The 17,325-nt window shown below is 44.6% G+C and overlaps 2 protein-coding genes across 4 annotated transcripts; one reads left to right on the forward strand and one right to left on the reverse strand.

Moving 5' to 3' along the window:
* Window positions 1-902: 902 nt before the first annotated feature.
* On the forward strand, window positions 903-10,633 carry Prdx1 (peroxiredoxin 1). Of its 3 annotated transcripts, none has more exons than XM_004872929.3 (6): window positions 903-1,049; window positions 3,279-3,396; window positions 5,147-5,300; window positions 6,119-6,241; window positions 6,578-6,708; window positions 10,313-10,633. In XM_004872929.3, the coding sequence occupies exons 2-6, from the start codon at window positions 3,291-3,293 to the stop codon at window positions 10,396-10,398; spliced, it is 600 nt and encodes a 199-aa protein (XP_004872986.2). In that variant the 5' UTR covers window positions 903-1,049; window positions 3,279-3,290; the 3' UTR covers window positions 10,399-10,633. The 3 variants fall into 3 exon arrangements, with proteins under 3 accessions (XP_004872986.2, XP_012924003.1, XP_087071024.1); XM_013068549.3 differs by having other exon boundaries at window positions 938-1,085; XM_087214898.1 differs by having other exon boundaries at window positions 993-1,215.
* A 543-nt stretch (window positions 10,634-11,176) lies between these two features.
* On the reverse strand, window positions 11,177-17,242 carry Mmachc (metabolism of cobalamin associated C). Its single transcript, XM_004872927.3, has 4 exons — window positions 17,036-17,242; window positions 13,667-13,861; window positions 12,827-12,979; window positions 11,177-11,959 (listed from the first exon to the last, which is right to left on the reverse strand). The coding sequence occupies exons 1-4, from the start codon at window positions 17,114-17,116 to the stop codon at window positions 11,549-11,551; spliced, it is 840 nt and encodes a 279-aa protein (XP_004872984.1). The 5' UTR covers window positions 17,117-17,242; the 3' UTR covers window positions 11,177-11,548.
* Between the last annotated feature and the right edge of the window lie 83 nt (window positions 17,243-17,325).

Here is a 17,325-nt window from a genome sequence, read left to right on the forward strand (position 1 = left end):
TACATGGTGAGACTTTGTCTCAAAAAGCCAATAAAATAAAATAAAAGGGCAAGATGTAGCATGAGTGAGTTCCTAGGATACAATCCCAGGATCAGAGAAGGGAGTGTAGAAGAAAAAAGCTAACAGGCTTGTAATGGTCACACTGTTCTGCATGTTATCCAATGAGGACAGAAAAGTTATAGTAGTAATAATAGCTAACCTTTTCACTGTGTAATAAGAACCTGGGTCTGTGCTGAATAAAGTACTTGATTGCCTCAGTGAAGTATAAGTATTATTCCCATTTTACAGGTGAGAAAATTAACGTTTAATTGGGTTAAGATCTGCCTAAACTCACATGCAAAATGACTCTAGAATTTTAACTCAGGAAACTGACTACAGAACCCGTTTTTAAATTACAAATTAGAGGAGTGACAAGACCAGATTCAGAGACTTCCTTTAGCGTAAGGAACCGCCCATTGGGAGACAGAAGCATCCCTGTCTTCCAGAGAACAATGTGGGAGGCTGTCTCCATGCAGAGGGTTACTGAGGATCAGCCTCGGGCTGAGGCTGAGGGACCGGTAGAGACTTGAGAAGTATTTATTAGGCTGTTGTCAGGACTTCGAGTGGTTAGACGTGGTCTTCCGTAGGCAGCGGCGAGGACCCTCACCCATGTTTGTTTGTAGAGGACACAGCATGCAGGGGTCCTTGAGGTGTAGTCTCGATTCCCCCCAGATGCCTGATTAAAGGACAGGGACGTCACTGGGGCACCTCACTCTCAGACCTCAGGCACGGGCGGCGGCGGTGGGGAGTACGGGTATTTTCTGGGTCCACTTCTGCTCCCACCGAAGAAAACACCTGAGTCATCTTGGCCGGACTGACCAGGAGGGGCGGGGCTCCGCCACGTCCCCCTTCTCTCCCCTCCTCTCCCCTCCTCCCGCACCCCCAGCCCGCTCAGACTCTCGCGAGAACGCAGCAGGGTATAAAGGCAGCGGCACACGCGCGCTCTTTGCGCGTCCTCTTCCTCCCTGGTGTGAGTGACCTGTAGCTAAGAGACCTCGTTGTGGGAACTGGTGAGTGTGCGGGCAGCTCTGCCTTGTTGGAGTCAGGTAGGCTGCCTCTCGTCCCGCAGGTCCCCTTTTCCTCCTCCGGTTCCGACGCTGCTGTGGAGTGAGGCAGCCGGGCTAGGCCTGGTGCCCGCGCGTACTCGGCGCTGTGCGCGCACTTCGCATGTCTCGCGTAAGTGCGGGGTCCTAGAAGAGCCCTATGGTTGACTTCGAGTCTCCTCTTCCCCTGGCAGCCCGAGCAACATGCGATGATTGGCGCGGCCAGGTGGGCTGGTGACAGTGGAGTCTTTTCCCCTACCGACCTGCCAGCTAGGGTTAACTCTGACTTCGCACACCTTGTGCTGGTTGGCCCGGGCTTTCCATAAATGCTAGGGTAGGGTGATGTGGGCGTGGCAGGGAAGTATATGAAGTGGGTTTGGGGATATGGTCCTCACCGGGGCTCTTGGGCAGAGGTTGTGAAGGGGACCGGCACTGGGCGGAAGTTAGCCTTTCCCGGGTGTGGTTGAGCCTGCGGACGTGGGGGCCACCTAGCAAAGCGGGTTTGGAGGAGGAGACCGTTTATGATAGATAGGATTACACTCTTTGTCACTAAGTTGCAGCATGCCTAATTTTTTATTCTTGTTAGAGTGTTAAAAGATTTTTTTAAAAATGTTTTTCAGTACTGGGGATTGAATCCATGCCCCTTCCACTGGTTTTTTAAAAATACTTTTATCTTTGAGACATGATCTCACCAAATTGCCCAGACTGTGCTCGAACTTGGAGTACATCTATCTCAGCCTCCTAGAGTGCTGGGATCACAGGATTACACCACCACACTTGGCCTAGATTTTTTTTAATGATAAAAATTCGCAATGATTGATAATCGCAACGGTTCTTCTGGTTATGGTATTATGAACCAAGAACTTAGAGACTTGGAAAATAGTTTCTTGGGGCTTTCAGAACTTTTCAGATGGATGACTTGCTAGTTTTTTTTTTTAGCTATTTTCTCTTTTGGTACCAGGAATGGAAACCTGGGCCTTGGCTTGTTACGCCGACAGTGTACTGCCTACACCCTGGGCAGCTTGATGGTTTAAATCTCTTGTTGTTGACCTGGGTGAATCCATTGTTGCTTTTTAGCAATAAATTAACTTTGGTGGGCTTGACCCTGAGATCAGAAACCTTTTTTTGTTTTTTGAGACAAAGTCTTATTGTGTAGTAACAGGCTGGCCTCGAACTTGGAGAGATCTTCCTGCTTCAGCCTCCCAAGTAATGGGATTACAAGCGTGCACCCACCCCGTGTGGCCAGAAACCTATTTTTCTTTTTTTTTTGGTACTGGGGATCGAATTCAGGACCTTGCGCTTGCTAGGCAGGTGGCAGAACCACCGAGTTAAATCCCTGGCCCCAGAAACCTGGCTTTTTTTTTTTTTTTTGGTACCAGGGATGGAACTCAGGTCCTTACACTTTCAAGGCAGGTGGTCAAACTACTGAGCTAAATCCCTGGCCCAGAAACCTGTTTTTGAAAGGTCTTTTGGCTGAACAGAACACCTAAAGTTTTGAAACTGAGCAGATGCCAAAATACTGCACTTGCCTCTTAAAGTTGGGAGTGGCTTTACATTTTTCTCTCTTGGACAAGGCTACCTGGGAGAAGGTCAGATTTGCATCCCATATTATGAAACAGATGTAGGCAGAGTTCAGAGAAAAGATAACATGACGGTTTAGGGGAGCTAGGCATTTGGTGTTTGTGGCATTGTGCCTTGTGGGTTATAGTTGGACTCTACCTCCTCCCCTTTCTTTCTTCTTTGGTCTTGTGAATGTGCAGAACAAAATGCAATTGTGCAAAGGATCGTTCAGAAAGGATGGTAGGTGATTGGGTTTATAAAGAAATTGCCAAACTGCTTTTAAATGAAAACAAAGGCTGAAGTTTAGAGACTTGGTTTGGTCCAGAAATTAGAATGCTTAAGATCGTGACCACCAGCCTGTCTCTTACAAATATGAAATTTATGTATTCACTTTGCTGTTTTTTGTTTTTGTTTTTTGAGACAGGGTCTCACTGTAGTTCAGACTGGCCTTAAACTCACTTTGTAGCCCAGGCTGGCTTCTGAAGCAATCTTCCTGCCTAGACTTCTTGAGGGCTGGGATTACTGGCATGCTTCACCACACCCAGCACTTGATTCATCTGTAGCTAAGTTTCTAAGTAGATGAAGGCTTTTGGTTCTCTAGAAAAATTAATTTTTAATTTCTGTTTTCTTTTCCAGCTGATAAACAAGATGTCTTCAGGAAATGCCAAAATTGGGCACCCTGCCCCCAGCTTTCAGGCCACAGCTGTTATGCCAGATGGTCAGTTCAAAGATATCAGCTTGTCTGACTACAAAGGTAAGATTAATTACATAGGCTTATTAAAGAGGAATCATATTATAATCTAGGTATGGTTTATTAGATTTGTCTGTTACATTTCACTATAAAATGTTCTCTTTGTCTCCTAGGACAGAGTTGAGAGCAGAAGGCTGTTGCCTTTGTCTTAGTAGTAATTATGGAGAGTGATCACAAGGATAGATTCAGGTCCTAGGTCCAAATTGATTATGGAGAAAGGATGTTTTGTCGTATGTGGACATACTAACCCAATTATCTTTTCAGTATACTTGTCCCTGGTTATATTGGAGAAATTCTCATTATCTCTTGTCACAAGAGAACTTCTACATTGAGAACCTCATAGCTCAAGTCTTTGGAGCTGTAACTTTGCTTGTTCCGTTTTTGAAATGAGTGCATCACAACTCTTATCCAGGGGGCCTAGGCTCATTTCCCTTGACTGTTTTGCCCCAGACAAGAGTCAGTGTTACGGCTGACTGTTGGAACGACTCCCATTCCTGTTGTCATAGTTTGGTATAGACACTTGTTAAGTTCTGTCAAGACTCTTCCTTGTCTTGCAGTCTTAACTTGTTTTTCTGTGACAATTGAGGCTGTAGATTACTTAGAACGCAAATCTGAATGTTAGTGTCACTGTGCCTTAGTGACCTAGTCATCAGTTCCTGGAGTTCACTTTTGGGCAAACCTTCAGTTATCACATTTTGTTGGATAAGTGCAGTAAGTGGGGCCCTGTGGAGGAATTCTTCCTAGTAAACAAGGTAAATAGTACCATAGGGAAGTGACCTGGCTCACAGGTATAGGGACATGATCGAGGAGGAGCTGCTCTCTGCCCTCTAGGGTTTGATCTGTTGGAGCTTCAAAGTGCTTGTTAGACAAAGCCCTGGAGAGATTTTTTAGCTGATTGGAGGTCTGGTTGTTTTGACTTTCATATATTGCTGCTACCTGGAAATCAGTGAATATTTGGAAGTGTTCCAGTAGCTCATCCCATTAGGTATGGTGAGAGGGTTGTTGCATGACCAGTTTGAAGGTGTATTTCAATGGTATTCTAAATGATGAGCAAAATTGCAGCTAAAAGTCTGATTAGGACTCTTGGAACTTTTGCTTATAAAATTTTTCTTGTCCTGTCCTGTCAGGCTTGTTAGGAACATTTATTGTGATTCATGAGATCACTTAAACCTTACCATCCCATTCCTATGGCTCATCATGGAAGAAAGAAGTGCAAAGGGTCTCACTTCCACTTATTGGTCTTTTATCACTTTGCAGCCAAGGAGAACCCAATAATTCTAACTCAGCTTTTTCTGAGCACTGTTTGTAAGCATTGGCATTAGACTGTCTAGTAAATGTATTCTTGCTTTTGCTTTTTTTATTAAAGAACTTGGTTTATGCTAATAGAGAAGATCAAAATTAGTTTGAACAGTGTTTATTCTGTACTTCCTAGCTAAGAACATGGAAGCAGGAGAATAAATCATGGAACTAGAACTTTTCATTCTGCTCTTCTGCTGGAACAGCTTATAAAAGTAGCTGCTAGGAGATACGTATATTGAGCCTCTTAGCATTGAGGTATTACTGGGCCTGTCATCAATTTTATAAAAGGCCTCTTTTTCCATAGGAAAATGTCTTTGACTTGCTTTCTTTTTTTGGTACAGGGGATTGAACTCAGGACCTTGTGATTGCCAGGAAGGGCGCATTGACTTATTTTGTATAAAGCAAGGAAGTCTGTTTCAAGACTAACCTGTATAACTCCTTTTTTTCCTCCCAGGAAAATATATTGTGTTCTTCTTTTACCCTCTTGACTTCACCTTTGTGTGTCCTACGGAGATAATTGCTTTCAGTGACAGGGCAGAAGAATTTAAGAAACTTAACTGCCAAGTGATTGGTGCTTCTGTGGATTCTCACTTCTGTCATCTGGCATGGTAAATCTTTTGGTCCATTTGGCATGTGGACTGTGAAGCAACTGGGTTTTGGCAATAGACTTTTCTCAAGTGTTGACTTCTGGCTCCAATGGAAGGAGTGCAAAAGCTGACTTCCTCTTAGTGCTCTCTTATTACCTGGCAGCAGAGGAGAAGCAGCTTCAGTTGCAGCTGAGTGTACACTAGTGACCATTCTTAAATGTTCTCAAACATTTATTTTACTGCTGGAAAAAGTCTGAAGTTTTAGGGGAATGTTAGATAAAGAATATGGGGAGAGGAAGGAATAGGTGTTATAGATGGCACACATGAAACCTTGTTTAAATAGGCTTTTTTTGTGAGGAAAAGTTTATTCTATTGAACAGAGACTAAAATCAGGGAGATTCTAGCAGCTAGCTGGGAAAAGGTGAGTTTATTACATCAGCATGTGGATGGGCTGACATTGGGAGAGAGAAATAGCAGCTAGCTGGCAGAGATTTCATCTGTGAGTGGATGGGCTAACACCAGGGCAGAGATATTAGCAGCAACTGAGAAAGGAATTAGACTTATATAGGTACTGAAGGGGCTAAGGAATCTGCATGAAATGTTTATGATTGAGTCCAAGGACACTGCAGGTGTGTAGGTAATCACTGGTCTTCTTGGTGGCCTGTGAGATTGTCTTCTATTTACTGAGAAAAAGCCTGTCTTGCTGAAAGACCTGTTTGCTTTTGTCTTACTTGTTTGTGAAGAATTTACTTAGTTAGGTCAGGCATGACAAGGTAGTTAATATTCTTGTGACACAAGAGTTTGAATGAATGTGATTTGATATGTGCCTGTTGCTGTAGGATCAACACACCAAGGAAACAAGGAGGATTGGGGCCTATGAACATTCCCTTGGTGTCAGATCCCAAGCGCACCATTGCTCAGGATTATGGGGTCTTAAAGGCTGATGAAGGCATCTCATTCAGGTATGTACCTTCTCAGGTAGGGGGACTGGACTGGAATTCATCAGGAGAATTATCCTGTAGGTTGAAGGCAGTTTGGAGAATGCTAAGAGTCCTGATCTGGAGAACACAGTTTCATTTTTGTTTTTTTTTGTTTTTTTGGTACTGGGGATCGAACTCTGGTCCTTGCACTTGCGCAGCAGGCGGCGAAACCACTGAGCTAAATCCCCGGCCCATGCAGTTTCATTTTTTATGCATGGTCCTCACTATTAGCACGGCTGGTTAAGAATTTAAGCTTCTCTATCCTAACAAAGCAAAATTTTAACTTGTACTGCTTTTCCCTCAATCTCTTACCTCCAGAGGCCTCTTTATCATTGATGATAAGGGTATCCTTCGGCAGATCACAGTAAATGACCTTCCCGTTGGCCGCTCCGTAGATGAGACCCTGAGACTCATTCAGGCCTTCCAGTTCACTGACAAACATGGAGAAGGTAATGTCACAGGCTGAAATGAGGAACTTAACCCACCCCTTTCACATAAGTATGCAGGTTCACCAACTCCCATCATAGAAAAATAGTGTTCAGAAAAAAAAAAATAGTGTTCAGGACACTTCAGTAAAAGGTATGAGAGGATTAGAGGTAGATACAGTGATATATGGTGACTATGATGTAGGACCTCCAAATAATCTAAATAATGTAAGGGAAATATAACTCCCAACCTGCTAGATACCTGAAACATCAAGTTTGTTCCCTAAAATCAAAGAATGAATTCTAGAAACAGTGGGGGTTTAGAGTAGGAAGAATTTATGGAGAAAAACATAGCTTCTCCAGCTTCTCTAAGGGAGACAGAAGGGGAATGGGAAGTGGGTTGCCCGACCACCCTGCTTCTCGAAGGTGTTTTATTGAGCAAAGCCCAGAAGTGAGCCTGGTTCAAGGTGGGACAAAACTAGTCAACTAAGATTTCAAGTACAGACCCTTAGATAATATTGATGGAATGGGAAATCACAAGGTGTGACAAAACTATGATCAACCAATAAGATTATAACAAGTATAGACACTTAGATAATGTTGATTAAATGGAGATCACATGCAAATGGCGATCAAATAGGGAAGCTAATCTGGTGTGGTGGCACATGCCTGTAATCCCAACACTTGGGGAAGCTGAGGTAGGAGGATTGCATGAGTTTGAGGCCAGCCTGGAGTACATTGTGAAACCCTATGGGGGGGGGGGGTGGCGCACGGGGTCTTTTAGCAAGGGTATATGGAACCTACCAGTTAGAAGAAATGGGCTAGGGAGGTTTTGGTTCCCACCCAAGATGATACCTAGGGAAAGTATGTGGGTGTAGTTCTTTTTTGAGTGCTGGCTTCAGTAAATGAGCCTCAGGCCACAATTGTCTTTTGTATTGGGCCCACCCCTGCCTAACTGCCTTATAATGTTTTTTAACTAGCTTAGCTATCTACAATAATAAGACACACTTGAGTCAAGAGTGGGTGTTCAGTTCAAGAAATGAGGCACTTGGGGCCAGGGATTTAGCTCAGTGGTGCTGCCGCCTCCCTCTCAAGCACAAGGTCCCAAGTTCGATCCCTGGTACCAAAAAAAAAAAAAAAAATTAGTGCTGTGTGTGGGGAACCCAGAGGTGCTTGAGTGGAATGATCATTGGGGATGAGTGAACACTGGTAGCAGAGAGTCGCCATTTGCAGAAGCCTGTGTGGCCATTAATTAGGCCAAATGGATTGGTTGATACTTCCTGAGACTGCCCCCTTGTGGGAGATGAGGTTCAGCATGAAGACAGAAGGCTGGGGGGGGGAGTAGCAGAGTGGACACCAGATTCTTGAACCCAAGCGTCCATGATTGTGTGTTGGTCTCGTTTCCCATGAATGTTAACCACTATCCGAGATATATCGTTTATTTGAGAGTTAATCCTTTTTGTTTATTTTGAGGTAGTCTTGCTGTTTCAGGCTGGCCTTAAAAGTTGGGGGATCCTCTGCCTCTCTAGCCTCTTGAGGGCTGGAATTACAGGCATGCCTGACGGTTAAGCCTACTTTTTTTTTTTAAAGGACCAGTAAAGTACTTAAATACATCATTTATTCATAGTGAGATTTAAGGCTTTCAGTGCTGGGGCAGTTCTGTCTTACTGAGGTTGGCATCAGTTTTCTCTTGGGATGGTGATGGCACTTTGCTGTACCTGAAGGCTGTTTTATATGGGCTCCAGCCATTTCTGTTGGGATCCTTGGTGATTCTGAAAAGCCAGTTTTGAGTGTATGAGTATGTCTAAGTGGACATCTTCTGTACCGAGTAGTGATATAAAGGCTGTGAGGCCTGGTTCTTTGTGTCATCCTAGACAGGAAACTGGACCCTAAATAAGCACCTACTGGCAAACTTGTGACCGGCTCTGGCCTAGTGTTTGTTTTCATGATGCCTGTTCTGCAGCTTTAGCTAACAACTACCAATAAGATGGAGAGATCAGGACAATGGCAGCTGGGGTTCCCATTTAGTATTTGTTCGATGCATAATCTGACATCTGAGGCTGCAGTATCCTTGAACTCTAAAAGCTTTTCTGTCTCCTAGTTGAGCAAATGAGATACCTATCAGACTTTGGTGAATGTCGGTCTTCTACACCAGCAAATGGAAATGGGAAGATCAGATTAGTTCTCTTGCCTCATTTTCCTCAGACCAGCCCAACCCCCATTGGTAGTTTGCAATTTTAGGAAAGGTTTAAAGGCTGTTTTTTGTGCCTAGTTGTGAAAAGTTCAAAAGCTGCCTTTTGCTTACGTTTAATGGGTAGAAAGAAGACAATTTAATGAAGTAAGCAGGGCTGTGTGATGTGGTGAGGTCCTGATCTTCTGTAGTTTGGCATAATAAAAAATTGCTGAGAAGGCTGACTGTGATTGCTATCAGAGGGAAGCACCAGATATTGTTTTATTTAGTCTTAGCTTAGTTTTTTCTTGTTTAGGGTGGAGTGTTGGAAAAATCATTTAAGCTCCCTCCACCTCTCTCCAGTATTGGATTGAGCCACCTAGGACTTTGGCACTGAGCTGCATCCCTACCCCTTTATTTATTTATTTTGGTACCTGGGATCGAACTTGGCACCTTGCACTTGCTTGCAAGGCAGGCGCCGGAACCACTGAGCTAAATCCCCGGCCCCCCTTTAACTTTAAAAGTTTTTATTTATGATTTGGTACTGGGGATCGAATTCAGGACCTTGCACTTGCCAGGCAGGCATGATGCCACTGAACTAAATCCCTGGCCCAACTTTTTTTTTTTTTTAATATTTTGAGACATGGGCTTGCTGTTTCCCAGGCTGGGCTTAAATTTGCAATCCTCCTGTCTCAGCCTCTTAGTGTTCTGGGATTACATGCATCATTGTGTCTGGCAAATTTTACCATTTTAACTGTAGTTTAGTGGTATTCATTACATTGATGATGTGTATCCACTACTACTATTTTATGCAACTTTTTCATCTAAGTCAAATGTTAACAAGTGACTACTCATTTCCCTCTTCCAGCTCCTGATCTATTTTACCTTGTCTCTAAATTTGCCTATTCTGTATTGTTCATGCCAGTGAAATGAAGTATCATTGTCCTTTTATTTCTAGTTTCTTCCATTTAGCAATATTTCTTTTTTTGTAGTCCTAGGGACCAAACCCAGGGCTATTCTACCACTGAGCTACATCCACAGCCCCCACCCCCTTTTTTCTTTGAGGTAGGGCCTTACTAAGTCACCAACCTGCCAAGGCTGGCTCCAACCTCTCCTACCTTAACGTCCCAGTGTTAAGATTGCAGCCCTATGCTAATTGGCCCAGTGTCCAGCCTCCTTCTGATTTAGTGACAGACTGACCTTAAACTAAAAAAAAGTATAATTGAAGTTATTTAATTTTGGTACATGAATGAGATATAAATGTGCTAGGCCGGGATTACACTATGTTTGTAAAGTAATTAACATGACACTAAAAGGCTGAATGAGATTGCAGGGTAAGTTTCCTGCGCCCAAGACTGTAAGGCTCAGATTGGTTATGAGGCAACCCCACTACTGATGGGAACAGAGTGGTACACACCACTGAGCAGGTTATTAATTAGTTGTTCCTTTTTCTTGCAGTATGCCCAGCTGGGTGGAAACCTGGCAGTGATACTATCAAGCCTGATGTCCAGAAGAGCAAAGAGTATTTCTCTAAGCAGAAGTGAGCACTGGGCCATGAGAACAAAAGCTCTTTTGTATTTTTTTTTCATGCTTTAAACATGAGATGTATGGGGCAATATATGCCTTTCCTACAGGTTTTGGGAAAACCCTCTCCTCTTTTCCTGGTGGTAATGGCCTGAGCTGTGCTGTGGGGTAGACCATCTGATAATGTATGATGCAACAGTAGCAGAGCATCTGCCCATTCAGTGACCTTTTGTAGTCATTAAATTTGAACTGAGACCTTGTTGTTTGTTTTTTTAAATGAGATAACTTTGGGTTTTCCCTCCTTCGGGAGGGAAATGAGAACTGCCTCAGAATCAGAATTATACTAGGAGGGGATACAGGTAGACCCAAGGAACTGGACTATGGTGTTACTGTTTTACTACACCTAGGGGAGAAGAACAAGCCATACTCTGTAGCGTTGGCCAGGGCAGTGCGACATACACAATAGATGGTTACACGTTAAGGTTGCAATGAGATTACTTGGACATCTACATTTACACAACTGGGAGCACTGCATGGGAACCAGAAGCTTGGCCTCTTAAGATATATGCCTAATACCTGCCCTGTAAAAGAAGAGAACTGGAGGCTTTTTTCCCTTTGGAACTGAAAGGGAGAAGACAGCAGCACTGGAAGCCTTGGGTAGAAGTATAATTGTGAATTCAATCATTTCTCCCCTTTGCCACCTTATGTGTCACAACTGCCTTCACACATACTTGTCATTTTATCAACCACTCCAGCCTGTCCACCCCTCCGTGTAACAGACTGAGCCAAACAACAGTAAAGGATTCCTAGGGCCTTTAGTGATAGCCAGCATGCCCTTACCATGTGTTTCAAAGCGCTTAACATTTATTCAGTCCCCACAGCTCAGGTGGTCACTAACTTACAGGATAGTTGCCCCTCAGGCTCTTATCTAGTTAACCTTAGGAGCACTACTTAGAACTAACAGGCAGAGTCCTATACTCCAAGGCAGGTGGTTTCTCGATGTTTGGGTCTTTAATTCTTGAAAACCTAACTTGAACTTTACTCTTTATTGAAGACTTATTTACAAAAACTAGTTATTTTGTATGGGAAATAAAACCTTTTGCTGTGCCAAAGCCAATTTAAGTCCTGGCAAGCACCACCATAAATGGGATCCTACAGGGGATGATAGGATCAAGGACCAGGGGATGCAGGTGGTGAGATACTGGGGCTGAGCCAGCTTCGGCCTCTGAGGGGATTCTGTGGCTTCTTGGTGAGCTTGTTAAAGAGTTCAGGGGATTCATTAGATTCCTGGGAGGATTGGGCTAAGCCTAACAGGGCCAGTCGTTGGGCAGGTGGTGTGGAAAAATAGGCCTTTTGTTCTTCAGAGTAACGCTCTTGGGGTGTCACAGCATCCCGGTAAGTCCAGTCTTGCCAATGGAAATTGAAGCCTTCAAGCAGGGTAATTCGGTCAGCTCTTGCAGGTACACAGTCGGTGGGTTTTTTGGGTAGTAGACCTGGCACTTCAATCCCTGGCAGTAACATCACCCCTCGGATGGCAAACCAGCCTCCAAATCGGGGGTGTATGCACACACCTGCTATGTGCTGGGGAAAACATGAAAAGTATGGTCATGGAAGTTAGCTTGGCACCAAATCCAACTACTATTCCTACAAGCTATCCTTGATTACTTAACTCCTACTCAGTGTATATGATTCCACAGGCCTCTCTTCATTCCCCCTACCCTTTGGTGCAGTACCAGGGGTTCAACCAAGGACCTTTTGTGTTAGCTAGGTATAATACTTTACCATCGTGCCACCCCTCCTCTCCCCGCGCGCCCCCCCCCCCCCCCCCCGCTTTAAATTGTGGGAAAGGGTCTTGCTAACTGCCCTGGCTGGCCTCAAACTTACTCTCCTTTTGCTTTAGCCTCCTGAGAAGCTGGGATTACAGGTGTGTGTCACTATGCCCAGTGTGGACAACACTTGCATAAACTCATTCTGATTATGAGGAAGGGCTCCCTTAGGCTGAACCTCAAATCAAATTTCAGTCCTACCACTGGTCTCTTGATTATGGCTCTGTCTCTCCATCTTGAGACAGCCCTGTAAGGCAGGGTTTTAAGAACAGACCAGGTTTTCTTTTTCTTCCTTTTTTGGTTTTTCGAGACAGTCTCACTATGTAGTTCAGGCTGATCTTGAACTCACTATGTAGCCCAGGCTGGCCTCATGGCGACCCTCCTACCTCAACCTCCCAAGTGCTGGGATTAGATCAGGTTTTCTGACCTGATGTGTCTCTGGGTAAATTCCAAAAGGCATGTCATGGGGCTGGGCCCCTGGCCAGGGAATTAATGCCTTGTCCTAACGTGCATCAGTTTCATCCAGGGAAGGTGGTGGTATGTGGGACCCGATTGGGCTATTTTGAGAAGCCTTTACCTTTTCCCTCAGTACACCCCCATTCATACACACTTGCTGTCTGACCTGGGATCCCCACGGGTCAGCCTCAACGTCTTGTCGCTGGTAGTAGTAAGCAGCCCCTGCCACATGGGCTGCTGTCTGGGCAAGGATCTTAGGACGCCGATTGGGGTGTACCTCGTAGTCAGCAATGACTTCCACCTGCAGCTCTGGAAGGCTCTGAGACAGAAGACAGGCTCCTGTCAGCATAAAGGGAATTGCGATTTTTGTCCTGGAGCCCTAATTTGTGTGTTTGCTAACATGGTTCTGTCCTCAGAAGTCCTGTTTGAAGGGAAAACATGACCTTTATGTGGGACATTCCAAAGTGAAGTTATAGATTTTCTCTGAGGACACGTGTTTGACGGAAAATGCACAAAGTCTTGCTCAGTAACCTCCATTGTGAACAGTGATTTAGCCTTACCCTTCAGAATCTCAGTGTGGCAACACCCAGAATGTGTACAAATCTGTGTATATGTGAGTTTGTGGTGGTGAAATATTGCTTTGTTCTCTAAAGTCCCCACACATTGCATAAAGCTTGGAAATCTAGGGTAAAGCAGGAGAGAAATGCCTAGAGGATGTTAGGCTCTTTCCTAGTCTGTCTGGAGATGATGACTGCCACCAAGTTCACAGAGTTGCCCATCAGTGTAGGGTGAGTGAGACTAATTTCATACTGGGGATCTGCTAAAGGGGTAGAACCTGGGTGTGAGAAGCAGAATGGGGTGAAACCACAGAAAGTCAAATCTGGCTTTAGGGTATCATTTCACCTGTGAAGTCGCTCCAAGCCCTAGGTCTAGATCTCGGATTGATCTTAGTGAAGATGGAAGCAGGTGTAAGTTTCAGGGCTGGGGAAAACTGAGCCCTGCTCACCTCTATAACTCGTCTCAGGTGGTAGGCCACACACTGATCCACAGGGTCGGTCAGTGGCTGGAGGTGGCAGCTCTGCAAGAATGGTTTGAGGGCCCGGTCAAACATTGCAGGTGTGCTGAGTACCAGGAAGGCCAGGGTAGGTCCCGGCAGGGACAAGTGGAAGGCTGAAGGCAGGAGTTCATTGTACCAGGCCACCTGGAATAGAAAGAAAAGTTTAAGCCAGGCCAGAGAGCCAGCTTAGGCCTTAGCCACTTCCATACCTTTGCCTAGTATTCAAGATTCATACATTTTGCCTCAGCTGCCATCTCATTGAATAAATTTTCACTGATGCTGTGTAATGTATCCACAGTCTGTTGTATGGGCAACTCATCTGAATTTGACAGGGATTTAAAAGAGAGAGGAGAGGGCTAGGGATGTAGCTCAGTTGGTAGAGTACTTGCCTAGCATATTCGAACCCCTGGGTTCAACCCCCAGCACTACAAAATACAATAGAGAGGCACAGAGTTCATAAACTAATAACAGGGCCGGGGATTTAGCTCAGTGATTCCACCTCCTGCCTCGCGAATGCAAGGTCCCAAGTTCGATCCCCAGTACCAAAAAAAAAAAAAAATCCATAAACTAATAACAATGGAAATCGATCATACTATGATTAGTGCAATGACAGTTCTTTGAAATTAGAAAAGGCTTTCTTAGAAATTCAGTCTTGAAGACTGGTAAGGAAACTGAAAGCTGACACAGGGAGGGAGAAACTTCTGGGGTTTTGGTGGGGGGTGATTTGAGATGGTCTCACTATGTAGTTGAGGCTGGACTCAAACTAGTGGTGATGTTTCTGCCTCAGCCTCTCAAGAACTGGGATTATAGGCATGCACCTGGCAGTATTACATTTTGAGCATTTAAAAAAATATGTAAAATACATGCTGGATGTGGTGGTGCATGTCTGTAATCCCAGCACGTGGGAGGCTGAGGCAGGAGGATGATGAGTTTGAGGCCAGCCTGGGCTACATTGTGAATTCAAGGACAGCCTCAATGACAAAGTGAGACCTTCTCTCAAAAAAACCAAAAACCAGGGCCGGGGATTTAGCTCAGTGGTTTTGCCGCCTGCTGTGCAGGTGCAAGGACCTGAGTTCAATCCCTGGGACCAAAAAAAAAAAAAAAAAGAAAACCACCCCAAACCAAACCAAACAAAAACCCAAACCTCAGTGGTTCCCATCTATGTTATTAATATCTATCCCTTTAACAATATTTTAACTTTTTAATTAGTGTATGTTTGCAATACATAGTAGTTCTATTCACTTTGAGGAACTGGTACTTATATAGCATATCTTAATCATTTTCAATCCCTATCCTCACCCCCATTATGTATTTTAAACAGAGTTTACAGGATAAGCAAAGGCAGAGGTAGAAAAGTACTGAGCATATATGGAAAAGAGCAAACTAGTTTAGTGGAAGTGAAGGGTCTATATCAGAAAACAGAGAGGGCCGGGGATTTAAATCAGTGGTTTCGCCGCCTGCTGCGCAAGCACAAGGACCCAAGTTTGATCCCTGGTACCAAAAAAAAAAAAAAAAAAAAAAGAAAACAGAGAAACCTGGAGAGGTGAGGAGTGAGATTGTGACTAACCCTGAACACCAATTTAAGGACTGTGGATCTAATCTGGTGACAATGAGGAGCCACTGCAGATTTAAAGAGTAAAGTGAGCGGTGCATATGAAGCCCAGTGGTACAGCACTTGCCTAGCATGCTTGTAGTATCAAAACAAAATCAGCTTTAGGAAGATCTGGCTGAAGTGTAGAGTATGGACTGGAGGCAAGATGACAGTAAGGAGGTTATTACAGTAACCCAAATGAGCAACAGTGGCTTTGACCAGAGCATAGATAGGAAGGATGGAAAGGGATGGATTTGCAAGATTCAGGAGACAAAGATCTTGCTGGCTGACTTGATGTAGGTTTGGGGAGGTGAGGAGTAGGAGTTCACAATAACTAGCAGGGCTGGAGCTGATTCTGTTCAGCACAATAGTTCTTACTACCCAGATTACCTGACTTGCCAGATAGGCATTCTCACTCTCTTCTACATCTGCCATGCATCACTATTTCCATAATTTTACTCATATTGAATTTTGGGATGTAGATACTCCTTCTTCCTTCTAATTTGCTTCCTTTTCCTTTTTTTTTTTTTTTGAGACAGGATCGTGTTGCATAGTTCAGGCTGGCCTTGAACTCACTATGCAACCCAGGCTGGGTTTAAACTCGCAGCAATCATCCTGCCTCTGCCCCAGCTTTTTAAAATTTATTTTTTAAAAATTTTATTTATTTTTTGTACCGGAGATCAAACTCGGGACCTTGCACTTGCAAGGCAGGCAGAGGCACCACTGAGCTAAATCCCAGCCCCTATCTTTTTATTTGAGACAAGGTCTCACTTTGTAGTTTAGGCTGGCCTCGAACTCATGGCAATCCTCCTGCTTCAGCCTCCCAAGTGCTGGAATTACAGGCCTGTGCCATCACGCCTGGTGCAGCTTTTCATATGTAGCTCAGTTTCACCCCCCTCTTTTTCTTCCAGTGCTGAGGATTAAACATGCTAGTCAAGTGCTCTACTACACCCCTAGCCCTTAACTTCATTTTCTTGTCAAGTCCTTTCTCAAGCTACATCCAACCTATTTCACACTCTAAATTCTCTTTGCAGCACTGCTGCGGCCCTCTCAGTGGAATGAGTAGGAAGTAAGGCTGCCTCTTAAGCAGCAAGCAAAGCACTCACGCCAAGTCGATTTAACTTTGTGTTTTATGTGTACGGCTTAGTCCAGCCAGCACTGAGGTAGGGGAAATGAACTTATGTAAAAAGGCCAGGGGTGGGTGGCCGAGACTTCTGTGCCAGGCGGGAGCTCATAATTTCTGTACTCAGCCCAGCACTGTCGGTCAGCAACATCATGAATTACCCTTCTGTTGGTACATGGAACAAACCAGCCAACTGTTTCTTGTTCAACATCAGGAATGCCCTTCCTGTCTTAGTTCACCTAAATCACAGCCGTGCCAATCTTTCACGTCTTGCCCTTTCCTAACTCCTTTAGGAGCTTTCAAGGTGATTCTGACCCCATAGGTACCTTTCTTCTTGTAAATTACGTAGGTAACAAAACCACACAGGTTACAGGATCGCATTGTGGTAAAAGACTTCATATAAGGGTAAAAGGCAAACGTACGGCTGCTTCTTTGCATTTTTTTTTTTTTTTTTTTAAACGCGTGTCCTCGCTGACACACTGTCCCAATCTTTAGTCACCCCAGAGGAGTTTGGGAAGGATCAAAAGGCTACCGGGGTTTCAAGCCAGTTCCACCGAGGCCAATCGCACACCTCACCCTAGAACCGCAGGAGGAATAAACCAACCTGAAAAGGGTAAACCTCGAAGCCGAAAGGACACAACGTGTCTTCGATCTTCTGCTTGAGATCTGCTGCAGGCGGCTCCATAGCTCGCGCTACACGCTGAGCTTTCTGGGAAATGGAGTCTCAAGGACAACTGGGCCGTTACTTTCTAAAATAGTTTGGACTCCATTTCCCAGAAGCTACTAGGAACAGCCGCGGGTAGCGTTGGAGCTGGGCCGTGCATTCTGGGACTGGTAGTCCATTTGTGTTTCGGAGCCCATTGTTACAGAATTTAGAGGACTCGGTGTCCCGAC

This window comes from Heterocephalus glaber, unplaced genomic scaffold, assembly GCF_053883595.1.
Source record: "Heterocephalus glaber isolate CG9 unplaced genomic scaffold, H.glaber_assembly_v1.0 deba00001451, whole genome shotgun sequence".
NCBI classification, from domain to species: domain Eukaryota; kingdom Metazoa; phylum Chordata; class Mammalia; order Rodentia; family Bathyergidae; genus Heterocephalus; species Heterocephalus glaber.

What these genes read in the sequence shown, in the direction of transcription:
- Prdx1 (XM_087214898.1), top strand. An exon ending in GATGAAGGCATCTCATTCAG is followed by an intron (nt 6,242 to 6,577) that starts GTATGTACCTTC and finishes TCTTACCTCCAG; the next exon opens with AGGCCTCTTTATCATTGATG. An exon ending in CACTGACAAACATGGAGAAG is followed by an intron (nt 6,709 to 10,312) that starts GTAATGTCACAG and finishes TTTTTCTTGCAG; the next exon opens with TATGCCCAGCTGGGTGGAAA.
- Mmachc (XM_004872927.3), bottom strand. Translation starts at nt 17,116, where the DNA reads ATGGAGCCGCCTGCAGCAGATCTCAAGCAGAAGATCGAAGACACGTTG. An exon ending in TCGAGGTTTACCCTTTTCAG is followed by an intron (nt 13,862 to 17,035) that starts GTTGGTTTATTC and finishes TTTCTATTCCAG; the next exon opens with GTGGCCTGGTACAATGAACT. An exon ending in CTGACCCGTGGGGATCCCAG is followed by an intron (nt 11,960 to 12,826) that starts GTCAGACAGCAA and finishes TGTTTTCCCCAG; the next exon opens with CACATAGCAGGTGTGTGCAT.